The sequence below is a fragment of the Tachysurus fulvidraco genome, chromosome 2, assembly GCF_022655615.1.
Source record: "Tachysurus fulvidraco isolate hzauxx_2018 chromosome 2, HZAU_PFXX_2.0, whole genome shotgun sequence".
Taxonomy (NCBI): domain Eukaryota; kingdom Metazoa; phylum Chordata; class Actinopteri; order Siluriformes; family Bagridae; genus Tachysurus; species Tachysurus fulvidraco.
In genome coordinates, this window is record NC_062519.1 from 18956836 (window position 1) to 18969335 (window position 12500).

General features: G+C 45.6%; 3 protein-coding genes across 11 annotated transcripts in view; 1 reads left to right on the forward strand and 2 right to left on the reverse strand.

Annotated features, from left to right (window-relative positions):
• LOC113648859 (guanine nucleotide-binding protein G(t) subunit alpha-2-like) overlaps nt 1-473 on the reverse strand; it is a 7306-nt gene extending 6833 nt beyond the window's left edge. For all 4 annotated transcript variants that reach the window (XM_027156332.2, XM_047804664.1, XM_027156331.2 and 1 more), the window contains exons 1-2: nt 332-473; nt 1-204 (exon numbers count right to left, since the gene is read on the reverse strand). The exon at nt 1-204 is cut by the window's left edge and continues 600 nt beyond it. The gene's annotated coding sequence lies outside the window, so the exon portion shown is untranslated. The remainder of the gene's footprint in view (nt 205-331) is intronic.
• LOC113648857 (AMP deaminase 2-like) overlaps nt 1-10424 on the forward strand; it is an 11617-nt gene extending 1193 nt beyond the window's left edge. Inside the window, exons 1-17 of one of the 5 annotated variants that reach the window (XM_047804616.1) lie at nt 605-738; nt 936-1066; nt 1437-1505; nt 1921-2051; nt 2178-2367; nt 2785-2923; nt 3046-3132; nt 3285-3414; nt 4173-4367; nt 6786-6917; nt 7714-7877; nt 8176-8302; nt 8382-8545; nt 8700-8820; nt 9297-9470; nt 9756-9866; nt 9948-10424. In XM_047804616.1, the coding sequence (XP_047660572.1) occupies nt 2247-2367; nt 2785-2923; nt 3046-3132; nt 3285-3414; nt 4173-4367; nt 6786-6917; nt 7714-7877; nt 8176-8302; nt 8382-8545; nt 8700-8820; nt 9297-9470; nt 9756-9866; nt 9948-10142 (1860 nt within the window). In that variant the 5' untranslated portion in view covers nt 605-738; nt 936-1066; nt 1437-1505; nt 1921-2051; nt 2178-2246 and the 3' untranslated portion in view covers nt 10143-10424. Of the gene's footprint in view, nt 1-604; nt 739-935; nt 1067-1436; nt 1506-1528; nt 1751-1920; nt 2052-2177; nt 2368-2784; nt 2924-3045; nt 3133-3284; nt 3415-4172; nt 4368-6785; nt 6918-7713; nt 7878-8175; nt 8303-8381; nt 8546-8699; nt 8821-9296; nt 9471-9755; nt 9867-9947 lie in introns of those variants that run through there. The other 4 variants (XM_027156322.2, XM_027156324.2, XM_027156325.2 and 1 more) reach the window with 4 other exon arrangements.
• A 136-nt stretch (nt 10425-10560) lies between these two features.
• eps8l3a (EPS8-like 3a) overlaps nt 10561-12500 on the reverse strand; it is an 8435-nt gene continuing 6495 nt past the window's right edge. For both annotated transcript variants that reach the window (XM_027156327.2, XM_027156328.2), the window contains 4 exons: nt 11575-11679; nt 11366-11451; nt 10884-11016; nt 10561-10803 (listed from right to left, as the gene is read on the reverse strand). In XM_027156327.2, the coding sequence (XP_027012128.2) occupies nt 10789-10803; nt 10884-11016; nt 11366-11451; nt 11575-11679 (339 nt within the window). In that variant the 3' untranslated portion in view covers nt 10561-10788. The remainder of the gene's footprint in view (nt 10804-10883; nt 11017-11365; nt 11452-11574; nt 11680-12500) is intronic.

A 12500-nucleotide genomic window follows, 5' to 3' on the forward strand; every position in this document is an offset into this window, starting at 1 on the left:
CCAGTGTATTTTTCTCCCCTGTGGGACATTTATATGCTGTCTGTATTTGGGAAGTTCGCGTGTAAAGTCTCTAAGAATAATACAAAGAGAATCCGGATTATTTTGCTCCAAGCCAGATATTTGGTTTGCCAGGTTTTGCAGTGCATCACTCAGGTTGGCGTGCGGTGGGATGTAAACTCCGGTCAGGATGAATGAGGAGAATTCCTGTGGTGAATAAAAGGGTTTATATTAAATGAGCAGTGATTTCAGGTTTGGGCTGCAGTATTTAATCAGCACTGTGACATCACCAACGTTCGTTAATGTAGAAACAGATTCCCTCCCTTTCATTTACCCGATAGCTCCGTTACGCGACCTGCTCTGCGTAAGTGTGGAGAAGATGGGGAGAATCAGTTCGTCCATTTGGTTCCTCGATGAGCGGAGGTTCTCCAGGTGAAACGATGGGAGAGCAGTTCTAAATCCCCTCTGTTGTAGCGTCACTAGGGCACCTGTGCACGTCCCTCACCGCCGTCTCCTCCATGTGCCATAGAGCGCAGCTGCTCCTCCAGCTAAGAGCTCCAAAAAATTTCCTGGTGAAAAAGTGTCTGGAGTGAACTGCAGATGTTAGCAGTTCTTCTCTAGTGTAAGTTATCAGGGTCGAGTGAGCAAACACAGTCCTAGAGAAAGTCCTGCTGCCACCTGCAGTGCCATCTTGCTGCCTTGCCGGGTGCTGTATAAAATATACAGGATTTTATCTGAAAGGTATATTCTACATCCCAGACCTAGTGAACTAGCATGAAGATGTGTGTAATAGTGACTCTAAAGCACTTCTGTAAGTTCTAAATGCTGTAAATACAAGTACGGATAAATTAAATGTATATGTATGTAAGCTTGTGTGTGTGTGTGTGTGTGTGTGTGTGTGTGTGTGTGTGTGTGTGTGTGTGTGTGTGTGTGTGTAGGAGCTATTGGCTCACTCTTTGGTGGACGATGAAGTGCGCAGCGCTCCATATGAGTTTCCAGAGGACAAACCCATCGAGCAACTAGAAGAGAAACGACATCGACTGGAAAGACAGATCAGTCAGGACATCAGGTGTGTGTGTGTGTGTGTGTGTGTGTGTGTGTGTGTGTGTGTGTGTGTGTGTGTGTGTGTGTTGATACTGAACACACATTAACATTTTATTTTCACTGAAAAGAGAGTGTTAATTGTTGGTAATGTTAATCACTTTGCCCTCACAAGCAGCAAAACGTTAAATGTTGATTCACAAAATGTAAAAGAATTTACAAAATGATAAGGAAAGCTTAACAATCTCCTTTTATCCACTTTGACTTTGGTGTGTGTGTGTGTGTGTGTGTGTGTGTGTTCCCCTCCTTCCCCTACTAATATTTGGCTTGGGCTGCTCCACCCTGAACACCCAACTCCCCTCATGCCCCAAATGCCCCGATGCCTCCCACTGCTGCAGGCTTGACCCAGAGATTCTGCTGAGAGCTAAACAGGATTTCCTGAAAACCGACAGTGCTGCTGATCTGCAGTGAGTTCATGTTCCTGGACACAGTGCACAGGGACACACAGGGACACACAGGGAGACCAACACAGACAGATGTAGTGCTTATGAGGAGGAGAACATGGTAGGGAAGGACATCACACTGAGAGGATGAGCATCAGTAGATCAGTGACCAGCTTCCTCATCACTTACTATAAAGTGCAGAGAGGTGATGCAACAGTTACAGACAAGATTGAACCGGTTCATTCCAGTCGCTGTTTAATGAAACACTGGTACAGTAAGAGAATCTCAAAGCTGTGCAAATAATACACACACAGACACACACACACTCACACACAGACACACACACACGCACACACACAGAGTAAATGATGACAGAGTAATAACTGACACAGTGATGTTCCTCTGATGTACATTAGCTTTAACTTGTCTAATGTTTCAGCTGTTCTGTGTGTCAGGAATCTGAGAGAACAACATGAGGCTGCTGTGGATCATAAAGTTCTGAAGGAGAACGAGACGGTGATAGAGAGAGAATTTCAGCGTGTCACCATCTCTGGAGAGGAGAAGTGTGGGGTACATTACCCATCATCCCCTTCTCACCACATTAAATTACCCATCATCCCCTTTAAACTGAAGCTTCTGTATGTTTGTGTGTGTGTTTGTGTGTGTGTGTGTGTTTGTGTGTGTGTGTGTGTGTAGGTTCCCTTTTCTGACCTGGTTGAGTCTGCAGTGTGTATCATCAAAGCATTGTTTATTAGACAGAAGTACATGTGTGTGTCAGCGCAGGATTTCTGCAGCACTACTGCTCGTCTGCTGCAGCAGCTCTCTGTCACACACACACACACTGCAGAGCACTGTAACTTTACAGAGGACACAGCTGAGAGCAGAGGTATACACACACACACACTGCAGATCACTGTGACGTTACCGAGGACACGACTGAGAGCAGAGGTACACACGTATACACACACACACACACACACACACACACACACACACACACACACACACACACACACACACACACACACACACACACACACAGCAGAGCACTGTAACTTTACCGAGGACAGGACTGAGAGCAGAGGTACACACACACACACACAGCAGAGCACTGTAACTTTACCGAGGACAGGACTGAGAGCAGAGGTACACGTACACACACACACACACACACACACACACACACACATACACAGCAGAGCACTGTAACTTTACCGAGGACACGACTGAGAGCAGAGGTACACACACCGACACACCGATTCAGCCCCACACACATCTCACACTGCCACTGTGCATTTGGTAGATGCCCAGATGCCCCCGCCAGTGTCTGAGACACATCCGTATGAGGGGCAGGATTGTAGCACTCTGCCCCCTGACCTGGGCTACAGCTGCAGCATGGAGCATGGCATTGTGCACATCTGTACATCTGTACACACAGACAGGTAAGTCATACTGACAGTGTGTGTGTGTGTGTGTGTGTGTGTGTGTGACAATGTGGCTGTGTACACACGTGACCGTGCCTTAATGTACGTCTTGGTGTGTGTGTGTGTGTGTGTGTTTGCAGTACGGAGTTGCACCTTCCGTATCCAGACCTGCAGGAGTTTATCACTGACATGAACTTTATGATGGCGCTCATCATTAATGGCCCAGTGTGAGTTACACACACACACACGCACACACACACACGATGATAAACACATAGACAGACATCTCTTTTGCGTAGTTGTGTGACTCTTTAACAAAAAGGTCCTTAGTGTTACTGAGATTCAGTGAGGCTCTGACCTCTGACCTTCTGTACTACAGCAAGTCTTTTTGTTATCGGCGACTTCAGTACCTCAGCTCTAAGTTCCAGATGCACGTCCTTCTGAACGAGATGAAGGAACTCGCTGCTCAGAAGAAGGTCCCTCACAGAGACTTCTACAACATTCGCAAGGTACACCAACACACACACACACACATCCATGCATCATCTGTGTGTGTGTGTGTGTGTGTGTGTATGTGTGTGTCCTGTAGGTAGATACACACATCCATGCATCATCTGTGTGTGTGTGTGTGTGTGTGTGTGTGTGTCCTGTAGGTAGATACACACATCCATGCATCATCTGTGTGTGTGTGTGTGTCCTGTAGGTAGATACACACATCCATGCATCATCTGTGTGTGTGTCCTGTAGGTAGATACACACATCCATGCATCATCTGTGTGTGTGTGTCCTGTAGGTAGATACACACATCCATGCATCATCTGTCTGTGTGTGTGTGTGTGTGTGTGTGTGTGTGTGTCCTGTAGGTAGATACACACATCCATGCATCATCTGTGTGTGTGTGTCCTGTAGGTAGATACACACATCCATGCATCATCTGTGTGTGTGTGTCCTGTAGGTAGATACACACATCCATGCATCATCTGTGTGTGTGTGTCCTGTAGGTAGATACACACATCCATGCATCATCTGTGTGTGTGTGTGTGTGTGTGTGTGTGTGTCCTGTAGGTAGATACACACATCCATGCATCATCTGTGTGTGTGTGTCCTGTAGGTAGATACACACATCCATGCATCATCTGTGTGTGTGTGTGTGTGTGTGTGTGTGTGTCCTGTAGGTAGATACACACATCCATGCATCATCTGTGTGTGTGTGTCCTGTAGGTAGATACACACATCCATGCATCATCTGTGTGTGTGTGTCCTGTAGGTAGATACACACATCCATGCATCATCTTGTATGAACCAGAAACATCTGCTGCGGTTTATAAAGCGAGCGATGAAAAAGTTCCCAGATGAAGTGGTGCACATGGAGAGTGGGCGTGGCCAAACTCTGTCTGAGGTGTTCCACAACATGAACCTGACTGCCTATGACCTGAGTGTAGATACACTGGACATGCATGCGGTACGTGTGTTAGGGTCGGGCTACTGAACACTACATACGACACTACACTGAACACCACACTGAACACGCTACACTGAACACTATACTGAACACACTGCACACTACACTGAACACGCTACACACTACACTGAACACTACACTGAACACGCTACACACTACACTGAACACTATACTGAACACACTACACTGAACTCTACACTGAACACTACACTGAACACGCTACACACTACACTGAACACTACACTGAACTCTACACTGAACACGCTACACACTACACTGAACTCTACACTGAACTCTACACTGAACACTACACTGAACACGCTACACACTACACTGAACACTACACTGAACACGCTACACACTACACTGAACACTATACTGAACACACTACACTGAACTCTACACTGAACACTACACTGAACACGCTACACTGAACACTACACTGAACACTACACTGAACACGCTACACACTGCACTGAACTCTACACTGAACTCTACACTGAACACACTACACACTACACTGAACACGCTACACACTACACTGAACACGCTACACACTACACTGAACACTACACTGAACTCTACACTGAACACTACACTGAACACACTACACACTACACTGAAAACTACACTGAACACTACACTGAACACACTACACAGAACTCTACACTACACACTACACTGAACTCTACACTGAACACTATACTGAACACACTACACAGAACTCTACACTGAACTCTACACTGAACACACTACACTGAACACTACACTGAACACACTACACTGAACTCTACACTGAACACGCTACACACTACACTGAACTCTACACTGAACACTACACTGAACACACTACACACTACACTGAACTCTACACTGAACACACTACACACTACACTGAACTCTACACTGAACACTATACTGAACACACTACACACTATACTGAACTCTACACTGAACACTACACTGAACACTACACTGAACACACTACACAGAACTCTACACTGAACACACTACACACTACACTGAACTCTACACTGAACACTACACTGAACTCTACACTGAACACTACACTGAACACACTACACTGAACACTACACTGAACACACTACACTGAACTCTACACTGAACACGCTACACACTACACTGAACACGCTACACACTACACTGAACACTACACTGAACTCTACACTGAACACTACACTGAACACACTACACACTACACTGAACTCTACACTGAACACACTACACTGAACTCTACACTGAACACACTACACACTATACTGAACTCTACACTGAACACTACACTGAACACACTACACAGAACTCTACACTACACACTACACTGAACTCTACACTGAACTCTACACTGAACACTACACTGAACACTACACTGAACACGCTACACACTACACTGAACACTACACTGAACACTACACTGAACACGCTAGACACTACACTACACTGAACACGCTACACTACACACTACACTGAACACACTACACTACACTGAACACACTACACTAAACACACTACACTGAACAAGATACACACTACACTGAACTCTACACTGAACACTACACTGAACACACTACACACTACACTGAACTCTACACTACACACTACACTGAACTCTACACTGAACACTACACTGAACACACTACACACTACACTGAACTCTACACTGAACTCTACACTACACACTACACTGAACTCTACACTGAACACTACACTGAACACACTACACACTACACTGAACTCTACACTGAACTCTACACTACACACTACACTGAACTCTACACTGAACACTACACTGAACACTACACTGAACTCTACACTGAACGCTACACTGAACACTACACTGAACACGCTACACACTACACTGAACACGCTACACACTACACTGAACACTACACTGAACACTACACTGAACACGCAACACACTACACTACACACTAAAATACACAATACATTGAACAAGATACACACTACACTGAACACGCTACACACTACACTGAACACTACACTGAACACGCTACTCACTACACTGAACACTACACTGAACACTACACTGAACACACTACACTGAACACGCTACACACTACACTGAACACTACACTGAACACGCTACACACTACACTACACTGAACACGCTACACTACACACTACACTGAACACACTACACTACACTGAACAAGATACACACTACACTGAACACACTACACACTACACTGAACAAGATACACACTACACTGAACACTACACTGAACACTACACTGAACACGCTACACACTACACTACACTGAACACACTACACACTACACTGAACAAGATACACACTACACTGAACACTACACTGAACACGCTACACACTACGTCATATGCTACACATTATTAGTATTACTGTGTGTGTGTCTACAGGACCGAAATACCTTTCATCGATTTGATAAGTTTAATGCGAAGTACAACCCAATCGGAGAGTCAAAACTGCGAGAGATCTTCATCAAAACTGACAACCACATCCAGGGGAAATACTTTGCCTACATAATCAAGGTTTTACACACACTCACACACACACACACACTCACACTCACACACACACACACTCTCTCACTCACACACACACACACACACTCTCACTCACACACACACACTCTCACACACACACACTCACTCACACACACTCTCACTCACACACACTCTCACTCACACACACACTCTCACTCACTCACTCTCACACACACACTCACTCACACACACTCACACACACACACACACACACTCACACACATGCACACAATCACACACACTCACTCACTCACTCACTCTCTCTCACAACACACACACACGCACACTTTCACTCACTCACTCACTCACTCACTCAATCTCACAACACACACACACTCTCACTCACTCACTCACTCACTAACTCACTCACTCTCTCTCTCACAACACACACACACACACTCACTCACTCTCTCTCACACACACACACACACACACACTTCACTCACCCTCCCACTCACTCACGAACACACCACTAACCACGCATCACTCACGAAACCACAACACACACTCACTCACTCACTCACTCTCTCTCTCTCTCTCTCTCTCTCTCTCTCACACACACACACACACTCACTCACTCACTCTCTCACACACTCACTCACTCACTCACTCACAACACACACACACTCACTCACTCACTCTCTCTCTCACAACACACACACACACACTCACTCACTCACTCACTCACTCTCTCACAACACACACACACAAACACACAAACACAAGCACCAGATGTGAAATAATGCAGCATTGACAAATCATTTTGTGTGTGTGAGTGTAGGAGGTGATGTCAGACCTGGAGGAGAGTAAGTACCAGAACGCTGAGCTGCGTCTGTCTGTTTATGGACGATCCAGAGATGAGTGGGACAAACTGGCTGAATGGGCTGTCACACACTCCGTCTACTCACACAATGTCCGCTGGCTTATCCAGATCCCACGCTTGTAGTGTGTATACACTATGTCTGTCTCTCTGACCCCCCCACCTGTACATATGTCTGTCTCTCTGACCCCCCCACCTGTACGTCTGTCTGTCTCTCTGACCGCCCCACCTGTACATCTGTCTGTCTCTTTGACCCCCCCCCCACCTGTCTGTCTCTCTGACCCCCCACCGGTCGGTCTCTCTGACCGCCCCCCCACCTGTACGTCTGTCTGTCTCTCTGACCCCCCCACCTGTACGTCTGTCTGTCTCTCTGACCCCCCACCTGTCTGTCTCTCTCTGTCCCCTTTATCTTTCACTCTACAGTGATGTGTACCACAGTAAGAGACAGTTGATGAATTTCCAGCAGATGTTGGAGAACATCTTCATGCCATTGTTTGAGGTGACAATCAGCCCACAAACACACCCAAAACTGCACCTGTTCCTGCAGCATGTGAGTCTCACACACTTTATTTAGTCCTGTTTTATATCAGTAGTGCAAAGTTCAACTGTAACTCTGTGTGTGTGTGTAGGTGGTGGGCTTTGACAGCGTTGATGATGAGTCGAAACCAGAACACCATATGTTCAATTTGGACAGCCCTCGACCTGATAAATGGACTGAAGAGGAAAACCCCCCGTACGCCTATTACTTGTACTACACCTATGCTAACATGACCATACTGAACCACCTGCGCAGGTACACACACACACACACCCTTTTCTAATCACTCGCTATGGAGCTACACATAGTTATAGAGTAATGAACTGAATAGAAGACACACAAAATAGACACACACTTGTGTGTGTAAGTTGACCGGGTTGTGTGTGTGTGTGTGTGTGTGTGTGTGCAGGAGGCGTGGCTTGCACTCTTTTGTACTGCGACCTCACTGTGGCGAGGCAGGGCCTATTCATCACCTGGTGTGTGGATTCATGCTGTCGGCCAACATCTCGCATGGCCTGATGCTCAGGAAGGTGTGTACGTGCCGTCACACACACATTTACACATCAATACACACAAATATTAACTAAGGAATAGAACTGTAAGTATTAGGTTTAAAGTGAAGTTATTGAGGGGGGCACGGTGGCTTAGTGATTAGCGCGTTCGCCTCACAACTCCAGGGTTGGGGGTTCGATTCCCGCCTCCGCCTTGTGTGTGTGGAGTAAGCATGTTCTCCCCGTGCCTCGGGGGTTTCCTTCGGGTACTCCGGTTTCCTCCCCCGGTCCAAAGACATGCATGGTAGGTTGATTGGCATCTCTGGAAAATTGCCAAGCTGAAACTGTTGGGCCCTTAATCAAGGCCCTTAACTCTCACTGCTCCCACTGTAGACCCTGCGCTGTGTAAGATATGTGAAGAAATCATTTCACTGTGATGTAAATGTGACGAAATAAAGGCTTCTATCTTCACACTGTAGTCTCACACACGTGTGTGTGTGTGTGTGTGTATTTAGGCCCCTGTGCTGCAGTACCTGTATTACCTGGCGCAGGTGGGCATCGCCATGTCACCCCTCAGCAACAACAGTCTGTTTCTGAGTTATCTCAGGAACCCGTTACACGAGTACCTGTCACGTGGCCTTATGGTCTCACTCTCCACTGATGATCCGCTGCAGTTCCACTTCACCAAGGTAATATCACCCACAATACGGCTCGGGTTGTGTCCTGAATTACACGTGTATATTAGCTAATGAGTTTTACACTGCCAAGCACAAACAAAGGGAGGAAAAGAGGTGGATAATGGACTGTACACACACACACACGCACATAGTTAAGCCTTTACTTTGAACTGAAACAACCTGAATTACACAAACACACTCATGCATTAGTTTACAACATGTACACTTACTTCTCAGTGTTAATTGAACACAGTTACAGCTCTGAGAGCTCTGGAGTTCGTGTGTGTGTGTGTATAGGAGCCCCTGATGGAGGAGTACAGCATTGCTGCTCAAGTATGGAAGCTCAGCTCATGTGACATGTGTGAATTAGCCAGAAACAGTGTGCTAATGAGCGGCTTCTCACACAAGGTAAACACACAAACAATTACTTAGTATTTTTTTGATTATTTTATTTATTTGACCATCCCATCTCGTGACTCCGCCTACCAGGTGAAGATTACATGGTTGGGGCCGAGGTATAGGTGTGAGGGTCCTGATGGTAATGACATCCGGCGCTCCAACGTTCCTGACATTCGCCTTGCTTTCCGACACGAGACTCTGTGTGATGAGCTGCAGCTCCTTACTCATGCTGCTAACATACAGGGGCTGTGGGCAGGAGAGGAGGAGCCACCGTCCTCACACTAACCCTTATATCATTTATTATATGTCTATAGAAATGTAAGCATAGAAAAGTCTGAGTTTAGACATTATAATATATACAGTCAGGTTTGTGTTGTTTTTAATAAGTAATATTTCATTAAAAGCTGTAGTGAGAGGAGCTGAGAAGTTTCTCCTGAAGCTGGATGAGGAGCTGCAGAGAGCTTCTGCTCATTAAACCATAAACTCCTGTTTCATTTATTTATCCCTCACATCTCTCCATGTGTGTAACTCTATAGTGAAAATAAAACATGAATCTTAAATAGAAAACAGAGCCATTATTGTTTAGCAGACTGTTTCTAATCATTACATCATAAACTTTAACTGTGTTTCCATTTTAATAATAATATATCAATATAAATCAATATTTCCACAGGCTGATATTTCAGTACACACACACAGCAGGTTAAAGTGTGCACAATTTGAACATTTATTTATTGTAATGTTAATATATAGTTTACTGAGTATAAAGACAATAAACACTGACTTGAGTCTTAGGTCTTCTCCAGAGCGCAGTATAAGTAATTAGAGTTCCTACAATAATGAGATTTGGACCTGTACATAATCAGTACAACTTGTGTGTGTGTGTTCGTTCTTCGTTGTGGGTTCCTTGTGATCTCTCAGTTCAGCAGCCTCACATTTTGGCAAGCTAAAGACACAAACACAGCAGTGAACAGGCTGCAGAAATGAGTATTGACATTGTGTGTGTGTGTGTGTGTGTCTCCTCACAGCTAATGCCGATTTGACGTTCTGTAGTTGGTAATAAACTCGTCTTCCTTCCTCCGGACAAACAACCTTTAACTCCTCTAACGTCATCCCCAACAACATCCCACCACTGAGACCCCCGAGACAGCGCACAGTGCTAACAAACACACATGCACACACACGCACACACAAACACACATGCGCGCACACACACACACACACACAGAGCATAGTGTATGAGGGAAATTTTTAAGAGACAACGAGAAGTTTAACATTTGTGATGCTGAAGCCCACTCACCACCTGCCTGCTGCTTCACCCACCTCTGTATCATTCTGTCTGTGTGTCTGTCAGTATGTCATTCTGTCTGTGTGTCATTCTGTCTGTATGTGTGTCATTCTGTCTGTGTGTCATTCTGTCTGTGTCTGTCAGTATGTCATTCTGTCTGTATGTGTGTCATTCTGTCTGTGTGTCATTCTGTCATTCTGTCTGTGTGTCTGTGTCTTACATGTTGCTAAACTCTTTGTGCTCTAGCCAAGCCTTCACTTCCTCTGGCCGAGACTTCCTGTTCAGGACTGGGTTAGGTTCTGCCCCCTACAAAATCAAACAGAACCATCATGCTGATAGTTTGGGGAATGACCTCATGTGGGTGTGATTGTCAGGGGTGCACATACTTTTGGCCATATAGAGTATATATTTATCAGTACAGTGACCCACCTGTGTGTCTTCGTTCTCAGTGGACTTCAGGACATTATTTGGAACAAATCCCTCTTCACCTCGATCATTCCTCACTTTCCACCATCGCTTAGACATGTCCAAAGTCTGCACACACACACACACACACACACACACGCACGCACGCACGCACACGCACACACACACAAGCACACGCATGCATGCACACACACCCACAAACACAAGTTAGATATACTGTGTGTGCAGGTAGAAGATGTTGGAGATGAAGCTGCAGGTCAGAGGTCAAGAGGAAGGACAAAGAGGAGATATACGGGTGTGTTAAATGAGGACATGAAGGTAACATGTGGCAGAAGAGGATGATGAGGATAGACTTAGGTGGGAACACTGTGGTGACCCCTAATGGGAAAAGACCAAAGATGAAGAAGAACATTTATAATAATAATAATATAAATAGTAATTATTATTATTATTATTATTATGATTATGTAATTGATTCATTTGTTTCTTTTTCTTTTCTGTCCTAGATCATGCACACCTAACCCTTACACCCAACCCCAACCCTTACACCCAACCCCAACCCTTACACCCAACCACAACCCTAACCCCAACCCTTACACCCAACCCTTACACCTTAAACCTAACCCCAACCCTTACACCTTACACCCAACCCCAACCCTTACACCCAACCCTTACACCTAACCCCAACCCTTACACCTTACACCCAACCCCAACCCTAACACCTTACACCTTAAACCTAACCCCAACCCTTACACCTTACACCCAACCCTTACACCTTACACCCAACCCCAACCCTTACACCTTACACCCAACCCTTACACCCAACCCTTACACCTTACACCCAACCCTTACACCCAACCCTTACACCCAACCCCAACACCCAACCCCATCCCTTACACCTAATCCCAATCCTTACACCCAACCCCAAC